Source organism: Python bivittatus, unplaced genomic scaffold (genome assembly GCF_059951505.1).
Source record: "Python bivittatus isolate LINGU-HERP-01145 unplaced genomic scaffold, Pbiv_v1 ctg000080_np1212, whole genome shotgun sequence".
Taxonomy (NCBI): domain Eukaryota; kingdom Metazoa; phylum Chordata; class Lepidosauria; order Squamata; family Pythonidae; genus Python; species Python bivittatus.
In genome coordinates, this window is record NW_028277035.1 from 61,403,078 (window position 1) to 61,415,139 (window position 12,062).

The 12,062-nt window shown below is 41.3% G+C and overlaps 1 protein-coding gene across 1 annotated transcript in view; it reads left to right on the forward strand.

Moving 5' to 3' along the window:
- The window catches only part of COL7A1 (collagen type VII alpha 1 chain), a 137,018-nt gene that overhangs the window by 42,120 nt on the left and 82,836 nt on the right, over nucleotides 1–12,062 (forward strand). Inside the window, exons 30-35 of the mRNA XM_025175014.2 lie at nucleotides 2,335–2,495; nucleotides 3,447–3,482; nucleotides 7,589–7,615; nucleotides 7,720–7,764; nucleotides 9,205–9,297; nucleotides 11,074–11,145. Of these exons, the coding sequence (XP_025030782.2) occupies nucleotides 2,335–2,495; nucleotides 3,447–3,482; nucleotides 7,589–7,615; nucleotides 7,720–7,764; nucleotides 9,205–9,297; nucleotides 11,074–11,145 (434 nt within the window). The remainder of the gene's footprint in view (nucleotides 1–2,334; nucleotides 2,496–3,446; nucleotides 3,483–7,588; nucleotides 7,616–7,719; nucleotides 7,765–9,204; nucleotides 9,298–11,073; nucleotides 11,146–12,062) is intronic.

Here is a 12,062-nt window from a genome sequence, read left to right on the forward strand (position 1 = left end):
GCACACCTACACCCACATTAGGGCTCCATTAACACCCCAGCCCCAATGCCTGGGGGAAGAGCCAGGTCTTCACGGCCTTCTGAAAAGCCAGCTGGGTCAAGGCTGTCCATGTCTTGGGGGCAGACTGTTCCACAGAGCAGGTGCCATGACAGAGAAGATATGTTTCTTAGGACCCACTAAATGATGGAGCATGCCCACTCTTCCTGATCTGGTAGGATGGCAGAAACCATAGGGGAGAAGTGGTCCTGCAAGTAACCTGGCCCCATGCCATGTAGGGTTTTAAAGGTGGCAACCAGCACCTTGAATTGCACCCAAATCCCCTTGGGAGCCAGTGCAACTCACATAGCAGCAGCATTATGTAGGTGTACTGTGGTGTGTCCAATATTGCATGTGCCACTGTATTCTGGAGCAGCTGAAACTTCCAGATGGTCTTCAAGAGCAGCCCCTTGTAGAGTGCATTGCAGTAGTCCAACTGGGAGGTGATAAAAGCATGAGTGACCATGAGCAGTGCCTTCTGATCTAGGAACAGGTGCAACTGGTGCATAAGTTGTAATTGTGCAAAGGCTCTCCTACTGCTACTGCCTGTTCCTCAGAGAGGAGTTGCAAATCCAGGAAGACCCCCAGATTGCATACCAATTCTATTGGGGGAGTCTTATCCTCTCTAGAGTTAATGATGGAGAACCACTAGATACAGGGACCTAAAACCCACAACTACTCAATCTTGTCAGGGTTAAGGTGAACTCCGGTCTTCCCCATCCAGACCCACAAAAACCTCCAGGCACTGGGAAAGTACCCTTCTGGGTAGCCCAGAGCAAAGATGTATACCTGAGTATCATCAGTGCACTTATGATACTTAATGGTGTGTTGACAGATTATTGCACCCAATGGTTCCATGTAGATATGAAATAAGAGCAGGGGGTCGATCCCTGTGTCACTCTGAAAAGCAGGGGCCTCTCCCTCCAACACTGACTAGAACTGGCTTCAGAGGAAGGAGGAGAACCACTGAAGACTGTGCCCCCAACTCCCTCAGCCATGCCAGAAGGATACCAAGATTGATGGAACTGAAAGCCACTGAGAGATCAAAGAGGGCCAGAATGGATATACTGTCCCTACCCAAACACACCAGAATGCTTTTGGCTTGAAACAAATTATTCAATGTTACAGATAGTTCTTGGGTTACAATGGCAATTGGGACTGGAAACTCCATTGCTAAGCACACCATTACATGACTGCATCGCTTAGCGACAGCAGTCCCAGTTGCTGTTGTTAAACGAGGACTGCACAGGTCATTAAATGAGGACCCCATGTGACTGCAACTTCCAACTTCCTGCTGGCTTCCCCATTGTCTTTGCTTGTGGGAAGCCAGTAGGGAATGCTGGAAATAGCAATCACATGACTGTAGCTCACTGTGACATCGTAATCGTGAGCCAGGTGCCAAGCGCCTGGATTGCAATTATGTGACTGCGGGGATGCTGTGGTGGCCAGAACTATGAGGACCTGTCATAAGTACCATCAGTTCAGCCCCCTGGTAACTTTGAACAGTCGCTGAATGAATGGCGATAACCCGAGGACTACCTCTACTGGAAGTGTTTTGTTGCTATTCTGATTGTATTGGAAATATTCTGAATTCAAAGCAGATAAGCAGCTGTTTTGTGCTCAGAACCATTTCAGCATGCCAGAACACTTCCAGTGAGGTTAGGAAAGCTGTTTTTTTGCTCAGGATGTTGCATTTCAATCTTGAAACATAATTTGAAACATTTTGCACACCACAAATAAGAAGCTACAAAAACCAGTGAATCTTCCAGAAGAAAAACAGAATGGGAAGTAACTTACATGCCATAAGGGAGCACCTTTAGTATACAACCACATCATATGAATCAGTGTTCCTTTTTGAACACTACATCTCCAACTACTGGCTGAACCCAGCAATTTCTTTTCAGTATTTTTTTAACTTAAATTTCATCAAGGAATAACGTGTATATTCACCCTGGAGGAGGCTGACTTCTTGTTTTTCATTAATGCTCCAAATTTTTAGAGAGGTTTTGAAGGAAACTCCCATATGGCCTTGTACTTAATGGTATGAATGGATCTGAACACTTCTAGCTGAGCAGTCTGTCATTTGGCCTTGCTGAAGAAATAGGATAATCCTTTTTTTTTTAACTTAGGTATCCTTAAGTTGCTTTGATACAGTTTGGGCAGCCCTGGCTGAAACTTGCCTTTGAAAAAATGAGCTGAGCTACTTGTATGCTCAGCCTCCTCACCTGGACTGCACCATCTCCAGTGAGTAATTAACATGAAGGACCGCCATTGAGTTCCCTTCTATGGACCTTGCAGGGATCCAGGTGCTAGCAGTGGGGATGGAAGGGGCTGATCGTGAGCAGCTGCGTCGCCTGGTGACCAATGAAGAATCACGTAATGTTTTCTTTGTGCGAGACTCAAACAGTCTGTCGGAGATGGAAGCGGGGCTTGCCAGTGCCCTCTGCATCATCGACAGGGTAAGGCACTGCTCATGCAGCAGAGGACAGGGATTGCCTGTGGTTTTCTGAGCAACTGAATAGATCCAGCAGTGGAGGAAAGTGAATAAGACGACGAGTAAGAAGGCACATTTGCCTCTTGCATTAAGGGAGCACTCATGCTACAGAAGGCATGCTGAAGGAGAAAAGCACAATGGCTTCTTTTATTTGCATTAGGCCCAGGGTTTTCTCTACAGGATGAGAACAGATAGATTTGCAAGAGGTGGGAATTTCTGCTGTGTACAATAACCACTTGCTAATCCAGTTACTGTACCTATCACATTCTGCCAAGGTGTAGAAGAGACATTACCACTGTCCTACTCCTGAGGTTTCTGATGAAGTAACTTCCTCTTCACCTCTTCATAATTGTAATAAACAGGTGGCTTATCAAGGCCACTCCGGCCTTCCTGTCCCTTGCTGACCTCTCCAACCCACTCATCTGATCAGGCATCTTCTGACTAGGAGGCACTGGTCTCCCTTTCAAAAGCGTCCACAGTGGTGAGGGTGGTGGGGTTATGGAGACAGGATTAAAGTTTCTTCTCCCCTCCCCATCTGCCTCAGCCCTCCTTGGTAAAGTTTTCTTGTCCCCTAAGGAAACAGGAACCTTGTTGAAGGGAGCTGTGCACGAAGATAGGTTTTAGCCTCATTTTTCCCTTGTCTTCCTGAGGATCCATGTGTGAGAGAAGGGAAATGGATTTGGTAGATGGGTGAGCGTGCACGTACGTGTTGAGTTGTAGCCTCTAATGAGCTCAGCAAGAGCCTATGTGGTGTCCCAACAGAAAACTTTCCCCTCTATTTCTGTGAACTCCAAAATACGTTATTACCTAGTTCATGGCCTGAGTCTAAAGCCTAGCCCCTAATGTGTAAAGGTTTGCATTGTAGTTATCATAACATTCACCTTTTAGTTCTTTGTTTTCTTTCTCTCTTTCTCAGCCTAGACCAGAGCCTTGTGCTGTGCAGTGCCCTAAGGTAAGTCATAGACAATTACTCTGCATAAGATTTCTACTCACAAACTATATGTGTTCCCTCAGGTAGCAAAGGAGAGACAGAGATTAGAAACTAAGAAAAAAAGTCAGGGTTATTGGAACCTTTCTTGTGTAAAAATGGGATAAGTTCCTCTGTTATGGCAAAGTTGCCCCATCTTGTTTTGTTTATAAGATATCTTTTAGGCCTTTTTTAAAAAAGAATATTCTATGGTTAAGACTACTGAATAGTTACTGCTTTTAAAAATGGGTATACTGCCAGGATGTTCCAGGGCAGCTTATCATAAACTAAAATGACCATGTAAAATTCTAAATCATTAAAATATGAAGCACAGTAATTAAAATATAATATTAAAACTATAAAGCAGTAAAAGTGGCAATAAAACTCTCTAAACAGAATAGTCATTTAAAATTGACACATACCATTTGCCGCACCTCAATATGAGAAGGCCACCTGGACAGGGCCTCCAAAGATTATCTCAGTTTATGGGCAGGAACAAACAGGAAAAAATATTCTACCAGATATTGTGATCCTGAACAATGAAGGGCTTTAGAAATTAATAACAGCACTTTGAATTAGCCTTTAGGGCCACAGCATCAGTAGAATCTCCAAACTGTTTCAAATGCCCAATATCAAATACAAGCACTAAAGATTTGTTCTAGAATACAGTGGGGCAAAAAAGTATTTAGTCAGCCACCAATTGTGCAAGTTCTCCCACTTAAAAAGATGAGAGAGGCCTGTAATTTTCATCATAGGTATACCTCAACTATGAGAGACAAAATGAGAAAAAAAATCCAGAAAATCACATTGTCTGATTTTTAAAGAATTTATTTGCAAATCATGGTGGAAAATAAGTATTGGGTCACCTACAAACAAGCAAGATGTCTGGCTTTCACAGACCTGTAACTACTTCTTTAAGAGGCTCCTCTGTCCTCCACTCGTTACCTGCAGTAATGGCACCTGTTTGACCTTGTTGTCAGTATAAAAGACACCTGTCCACAACCTCAAATGGTCACATTCCAAACTCCACTATGGCCAAGACCAAAGAGCTGTTGAAGGACACCAGAAACAAAATTGTAGATCTGCACCAGGCTGGGAAGACTGAATCTGCAATAGGCAAGCAGCTTGGTGTGAAGAAATCAACTGTGGGAGCAATAATTAGACAATGGAAGACATACAAGACCACTGATAATCTCCCTTGATCTGGGGCTCCATGCAAGATCTCACCCCATGGGGTCAAAATGATCACAAGAACAGTGAGCAAAAATCCCAGAACCACACGAGGGGACCTAGTGAATGACCTGCAGAGAGCTGGGACCAAAGTAACAAAGGCTACCATCAGTAACACACTATGCTGCCAGGGACTCAAATCCTGCAGTGCCAGATGTGTCCCCCTGCTTAAGCCAGTACATGTCCGGGCCCGTCTGAAGTTTGCTAGAGAGCATTTGGATGATCCAGAAGAGGATTGGGAGAATGTCATATGGTCAGATGAAACCAAAGTAGAACGTTTTGGTCTAAATTCAACTTGTCGTGTTTGGAGGAGAGATAATGCTGAGTTGCATCCAAAGAACACCATACCTACTGTGAAGCATGGGGGTGGAAACATCATGCTTTGGGGCTGTTTTTCTGCAAAAGGACCAGGACGACTGATCCGTGTAAAGGAAAGAATGAATGGGGACATGTAGCGTGAGATTTTGAGTGAACACCTCCTTCCATCAGCAAGGGCATTGAAGATGAAACGTGGCTGGGTCTTTCAGCATGACAATGATCCCAAACACACCGCCCGGGCAACGAAGGAGTGGCTTTGTAAGAAGCATTTCAAGGTCCTGGAGTGGCCTAGCCAGTCTCCAGATCTCAACCCCATGGAAAACCTTTGGAGGGAGTTGAAAGTCTGTGTTGCCCAGCGACAGCCCCAAAACATCACTGCTCTAGAGGAGATCTGCATGGAGGAATGGGGCAAAATACTAGCAACAGTGTGGGAAAACCTTGTGAAGACTTACAGAAAACGTTTGACCTCTGTCATTGCCAACAAAGGATATATAACAAAGTATTGAGATGAACTTTTGATATTGACCAAATACTTATTTTCCACCATGATTTGCAAATAAATTCTTTAAAAATCAGACAATGTGATTTTCTGGATTTTTTTCCTCCATTTTGTCTCTCATAGTTGAGGTATACCTATGATGAAAATTACAGGCCTCTCTCATCTTTTTAAGCGGGAGAACTTGCAGAATTGGTGGCTGACTAAATACTTTTTTGCCCCACTGTATATACATGCCTGAAGTGTGGAGTCTTTGGTGTTCTCTGAGCTTGGTTGTTTTCTTGCAAACGTTTCATTACCCAGCTAGGTAACATCTTCAGTGCTAGAATGGGATGGGGTTTGCTCTCTGTTTACTGGGGGTGGGTTTTTTGTTTTATTCCCCCCCCCCCAGTATTTCCTTGATTAGTGTATTGTTTACTGATGATTGTATGTCTGGTGATAATTTTCGTGTTAATCTGCTTATCTTGGTGATGATTGCCGGTAAGGAGATATTCTGGTCTTTTGTTTTCTTTTTTATTGTCTCTTTCGAATAGTGTGTAGATGTTGTTTATCTCTATGTGCCTGTTGATGGCTGCCTTGTCTGAATACCAAGCTTCCAGGAATTCCCTTGCATTTTTGGATTTAGCTTGGTCTAAGATGCTGACAGTTTCCCAGTTGAAACTATGGTTAAGTCTGTCCTTGTGTTGTGAGATTGAGTTTTCGTCGTGTCTTCTGACTGCTAGTTGGTCTTCATGGATGTGCTCTGCTAGCCTTCTGCCTGTCTGTCCTACATAGTGGTTGTCACAGTCCTTACACTGTATGTTGTAGATGACTCCTGTTTTTTCTTCTAGGGCTACTGGGTCTTTTGGTTTGCTTAAGATGTTTTGGAGGGCTTTAGTTGGTTTGTGTGCTACAGAGACGCCATGTGGTTGTAATAGTCTGTTGGTAGTTTCTGAGATGTTTCTGATGTATGGTAGTGTTATCCTTTTCATAGCTTGTGTTGGTTGTGTTGTAGTAGGTTGAGCAGTCAGGCACTTTTTGATAAAGTTGCATGGATATCCATTTTGTTGGAAGATGTTGTATAGGTGGTCTTTTCTCTTTTTCTGCTGTTCTGGGTTGCTGCAGTGGATTTGTGCTTGTTTGAATAATGTTCTTACACAGTTCCTCTTGTGGGAGGTTGGGTTGTTACTTTGGTAATGGAGTACTTGATTAGTGTGGGTTGTCTTCCGATAGACTTGGGTTTCTAATTTGCTCTTGTTACCTCTGCTGATGAAGATATCCAGGAAGGATAGCACTGAAGATGTTACCTAGCTGGGTAACAAAATGTTTGCAAGAAAACAACCAAGTGCAGAGAACACCAAGGACTCCACAGTTCAACCCTGAGCTACACATATTCTCTTCTATTGGTACATGCCTGAAGAGAAGAAGAATTCTTACAGTTATTCACAATTCCTCCCCACGGTATTATTGGAAGATTATTCAAAGCACATAAACTAAAAAGTGAAGCAGAGAATAAAGTGGTCCTTGTCTTCATTAAAACCTGTAGTGGTTTTCCCCAAAGTGCAGTCCTCTGTTGCATCTCCCCTTTTGGTGTCCTTCTGTTAGCTCAGGAAAGTCCCACATCCTGGACATTGACATCATCTGACCCTAGAGGTCTCTGAAGGGGAGGGTAAGATATTTATGTCTGACTTGAGGCAGGCCCCAGAGAAGCAGAAGCAACACTACTACAGCAGTCTGCAACCACAAATTTTGTTTTTACTATTAATTAGTGTAGTGGATGGGGAGGAATCCAATTCTAAAAGGTACTCAAACATATCTAGTCAGCCAGTGAAACTTAAACTGGTCAATCTAGATAGAAGAGGAATAGAGAAGATAATCAGGAGGCTTTGGTGGGAAGATTTCTTTTCTGAATTGGTTTAGCATTGTTTTCTTCTGTAGGGTGATCCCAAAACTCTCTTTTGGTAACTGTGGGTCTCCCACATATTCCTAATTTAAGCCAATTAAATAAATGTATTTGATCTTCCTGAAGATCATATAGTCAACCCTACTATTGTCTCTTTTCCTGCAGGGTGAGAAGGGTGAGCCAGGTGAGCCTGTGAGTATCTGAGATTTATTGTAGAAGGAGGTATTTGGGATTCTTTTAAGGGAAAAAGATGGTTTATTCCTTGGAAACTGACCATTTATCAATTATTTTTGCAGGGACAGAAAGGACAAATGGGACTTCCTGGCCGTTCTGGAGATCCGGTAATGTCTGGCCTTCTTGAGAACAATTCTGTGATGAGGAATAGGATTGGTTCTATTTCTTGAGCTCTGTTCGTTTGACTGGACTCCTCCTTTTTTGGACAAATATATGTTTAAAACCACTGGCAGAACCTCTCTCAGAATTTCAGAGAGTTTCTACTCTCAAATCACCAGAAGCCTCAAATAATGTAAACTTTTGTAAGTTTGAGATTAACTCGGTGATTTAATAATTTATTTAGTCTTACTAGTTCAAAGTTTATCACAGAAAGTAGATTTAAAGACTCCCAAACATTGTAGATGATAATACTGGAGTGACAGTAATTAGCTTTCTAAATTACAGTAAACAGTAATTAGCTTTCTAAAAATTTCTGGCCTACTCCATTTCCCTCAGACTCCTTTCCAGTTAATTTGCCTTTCACCAAACAGCGTGGAAACCAATGGCTGTTAGATGTTCCCAAATTGCATGATTTTTCAAGGAGGATTTTTGAGTTGACTTCATTACTATCCCAGGAGGGATTTTTTTTGTTTGAGTTCCATTTCATACCATCAAAGAGGAATTTAAAACTGTTCATTAGGCCGAGTCTCTGTTATCTTCTGTTAAGAAGAATAGCGTTAGTGAATTATACTCACTACTGTACCATTTCATTTTAAAAAAACAGGAAAAAATGTTTTTCCTCATCCACTTGTTTCTTCAAATAGGATTTATAAATCTGATAAAATACTGTTTAGCACCACTTAAAATGGAACAGTCCTGAAACATAGATGACAATTCCAGGTTTTGAGTTCTGTGAATATTAAAGTAAGAGAAACATAATTTCAGTAGTGTCTTCTATAGGAAGTCAGTCTCTGTATACATGATACATATATAACTTATTTGTGCTGAGGATGAGACTCAATGGAATCTCTTCTGTTTTAGAACAGATTGGCTGAAATTTCAGTCATGAAGTAATTAATTCCTTATCAGAGTCTGTGTACATATATTGGGCATACTTGGTGTCAATCAGAAAATCAAAGGAAATCCATTGGTACTGTATATAATCACTACCCCCAACACAGAATAGTCTTCCTAAATTCTAGAGACCCATTTATGAGAGATATGAAAAGACAGTTTAATTTGGCAGTCAATAATTAACTATGAGATGTAAAAATGATAGTCATTTTGATGCCAAGAAGCTACGGAGCATATAGAAGAGGGCTTTTGCTGTAAGAATATTATTTCACTTCGTGGTCATGAGGAAACTGAAATGTTGCCCCTTAAAATTAAGAATATGTTGGCAGAATGGCTTTTTTCCCTGCTTCCTCCCCTTGAGATTTCTAGTACTACTAAGTACTATTCCTTCATTTTACAAAAGGTTATATCCATCAAGGATATTGGGAACTTAATAGGTATAGGAACACCAGCTAAAAAAACCAGAGTAAAAATAATTCTTTTTTTCCCCCCAGGGACGCAATGGGATCCCAGGTCCTCCAGGTCCAGTGGGACCTCGGGGTCCCCCAGGTGACACCACTGAAAGGCGGGGTGAAAAGGGAGAGAGGGTGAGTTCTCACAGCATTAATGTAGTCTGAATGAAAGAGAAAACCAAGTGCTGAATGTTACAGAATTCCTCTTTAAAAGGAACCTTCCTAGTTCCTCTTCTGTATCAGTCTTATTGAATTTTACATCAACAATTAATGAATTATTTTATATGCATCTTTTAAGCTATATAATGCTTCTACTATTAAACCTCCATTTTTTAAGCTTTCTGCCTTCCTTTGTAATGTGTGGTTTTGCCTAAATCATCTGGAACTATCTCTTCTGCAGTTCTCTCTCTCTTTGCTGTTCATCTGTGTTTGCTTGGGGACAACGTGGTTTGGATCTCATTGGTGGCTTGATGAGCAGCAGATCTTCCATTATGTGAAGAGTAGCATTTTTAGCTGAAGCCCTAGATTAACTTACTTAGAGGAAGTCCAGCTGCAATCAGACTTACTTTACAGTAAACCTGCTTCAGATTGGTGCTCTATAAAATCTTTGTCCATTTTTTGTGTCCTGAGAAACTAATCCACTATTGGAATGACAGGTGTTGGTTATGCCTGTTGCAGATCTTCTAACATCTCTATGTATTTCTCTGAAACAAGAAATTCTGGATCAATGAAGATGATCCATAAACAAGTCAGTTTTGAATCTACTGTACACTAAGACTGTATGTCCATGTCTGGAATACTTCAGATTACAGTTGAAGGCTTACATGACTAAATTTACATTAGCATAAATAAACTTTTAGGGGAAAATGGCCCTCTAGAAGACCAAGTTACAACATATTTTCTGATGTGCTAGCTTTCTGTTTGCAAGATTGCTTTTATATAAGAAAGCATTCAGTTGTGAGTCCCTGCCCAAAGTATGAAGTTATATAGCACTGAAACAAGGGTAGCTTTATGGGAATTAGAACCCACTTGCCATGCTGGAGAGCAGTCAAATAATTATAACCATGTGGTGGAATGCTTGGTCCTGTTTTGTGCCATATGCAAATTAAGAAGCCCTTAATTTGCATGTACACCAGCTAACCTCCTTTCTTGATTATTCAACACTTGATGACATTAAACCAAATTTGGTAAGCGTTTCCATTAAATATTTAATCCATTTTGAGCTTGCAGTGGGTTGGAGGAAAGTAATAATATTTCTGTAATGATTTATTCAGACCTGCAAGCCATCCATCATTTGATAATGGATAGTAGCCAAGTTCTGAATATGCATTTATTTGCTTGACTACCCTAATTGTTAACACTCTGGGCAATATATGTACATGTGAATAATTCTGTTTCCTTGCCTATGACCATCTGGAGAGCAACACTTTAGGAATTATAAGCTTTGTTTCTGTTATGAGGCATGTTCTCTTAAGGGACTGGATCGAAGAAGCATCTCCTTTCTTAAAGACAATTTTCTGTGGCCTCACTATCCTGTGCTTGGTTCTGGACCAAATTTGCCAATCTCCCATGAGCATGCACTGTGCAAATGATTTGAATTACATACCTGTGATATTTTGCATGCTGATGCAAAATGACATAAGTAAGTCATTTGTATTGTATGCCCAATTACATTTTGATGCACGTGATATTTTGGCATCATTGTGGCTTTCATTAGATACCTATGCAACCTTCTCCTACCTGGCCCCTTCTGGATTTGTTCAACTCTTATCTCCAGACCACATGGTGAAGACACTTGGAATTTGGGGAAGGCTGAAATATTGTGTGTGCTTTTTCATGCCTGTGCTTTTGATTCTTAAATATAAATAATCTCTGCAAAGATATGTCCTTAATATTTCTATTTTCTTCTAGGGATTTCCAGGAGCAGATGGAGCACCAGGGAATCCTGGCCGTCCTGGCAGCTCAGGTCCTCCTGGTCAGGCAGTAATTAACCTTTTTATCATCTTGCCATGTATAGTTGCATGCAAATACATTCCCATTTCCTATAATGGTTTGCTGTAATTGAGATATTGTCTGCAACCATCAGTTTGAATCTTTGAATTACACATACTTTTTTACCTAATATTTTTTTCATCATGGTCATGGTGAAACATACAGTTCTGTTCTTATGCAGAAATCAAACTTTCTAGAACTGAAAGGTTTTTGTGGAAGCCTTACATATTTAAGCATGGATTTGGGTTTGACAAACACATTATTGTGGCTTCACCACCACTACAACTCTGTACTGCTTCAAAAGGTGGTGGAAGCAGCACATTATCACTCCATGTGACTCATTTGCTTTGGGAAGAGTCACATGATGAAATCTTTTCCCCATTACTAGTCCTTTACCAAACTGGCCAGGAGAAATTATTTTTCGATGCCTTTTTTGTGAAAATAGACCCTGTACACCTGACCTTCCAGCCCAGAATCTTCTGAGTCCAACTAAAATCCCTTGGTTTGAAATTCTAAATCCCATTTTTTATGAGTCCTTTGACTAAGACTTTGTCACACTCGTCTTTTCTGAATCTCCTTAATAAAAGGAAGTGTATCAGCGGTTTAGCACAGGGTATTCCACTGGCAGAGCTTCTCCACCCTGGGTAGGTCAGTCCTGACTCAGTCTGTCAAGTCAGTGCAAAAACCGAAGCTTAATCTGGTGAACCCAGCTCCAAAAGAAAAAAAGGATATGGACCTCTGCGTGGGACAGGACAATTTACTGATACTGAAAAAGAGGCAAGGAGCCCTCCCTGACCTTAGTGCTGCCTGCAGATTCTCCTTGCCAATCCCAGTGCTTCTCCCAATCCTTTTCCAGTGGAAATAATCAGGTTGAGACTGATCCAGATTTCCCACTAGTGTTATATAAT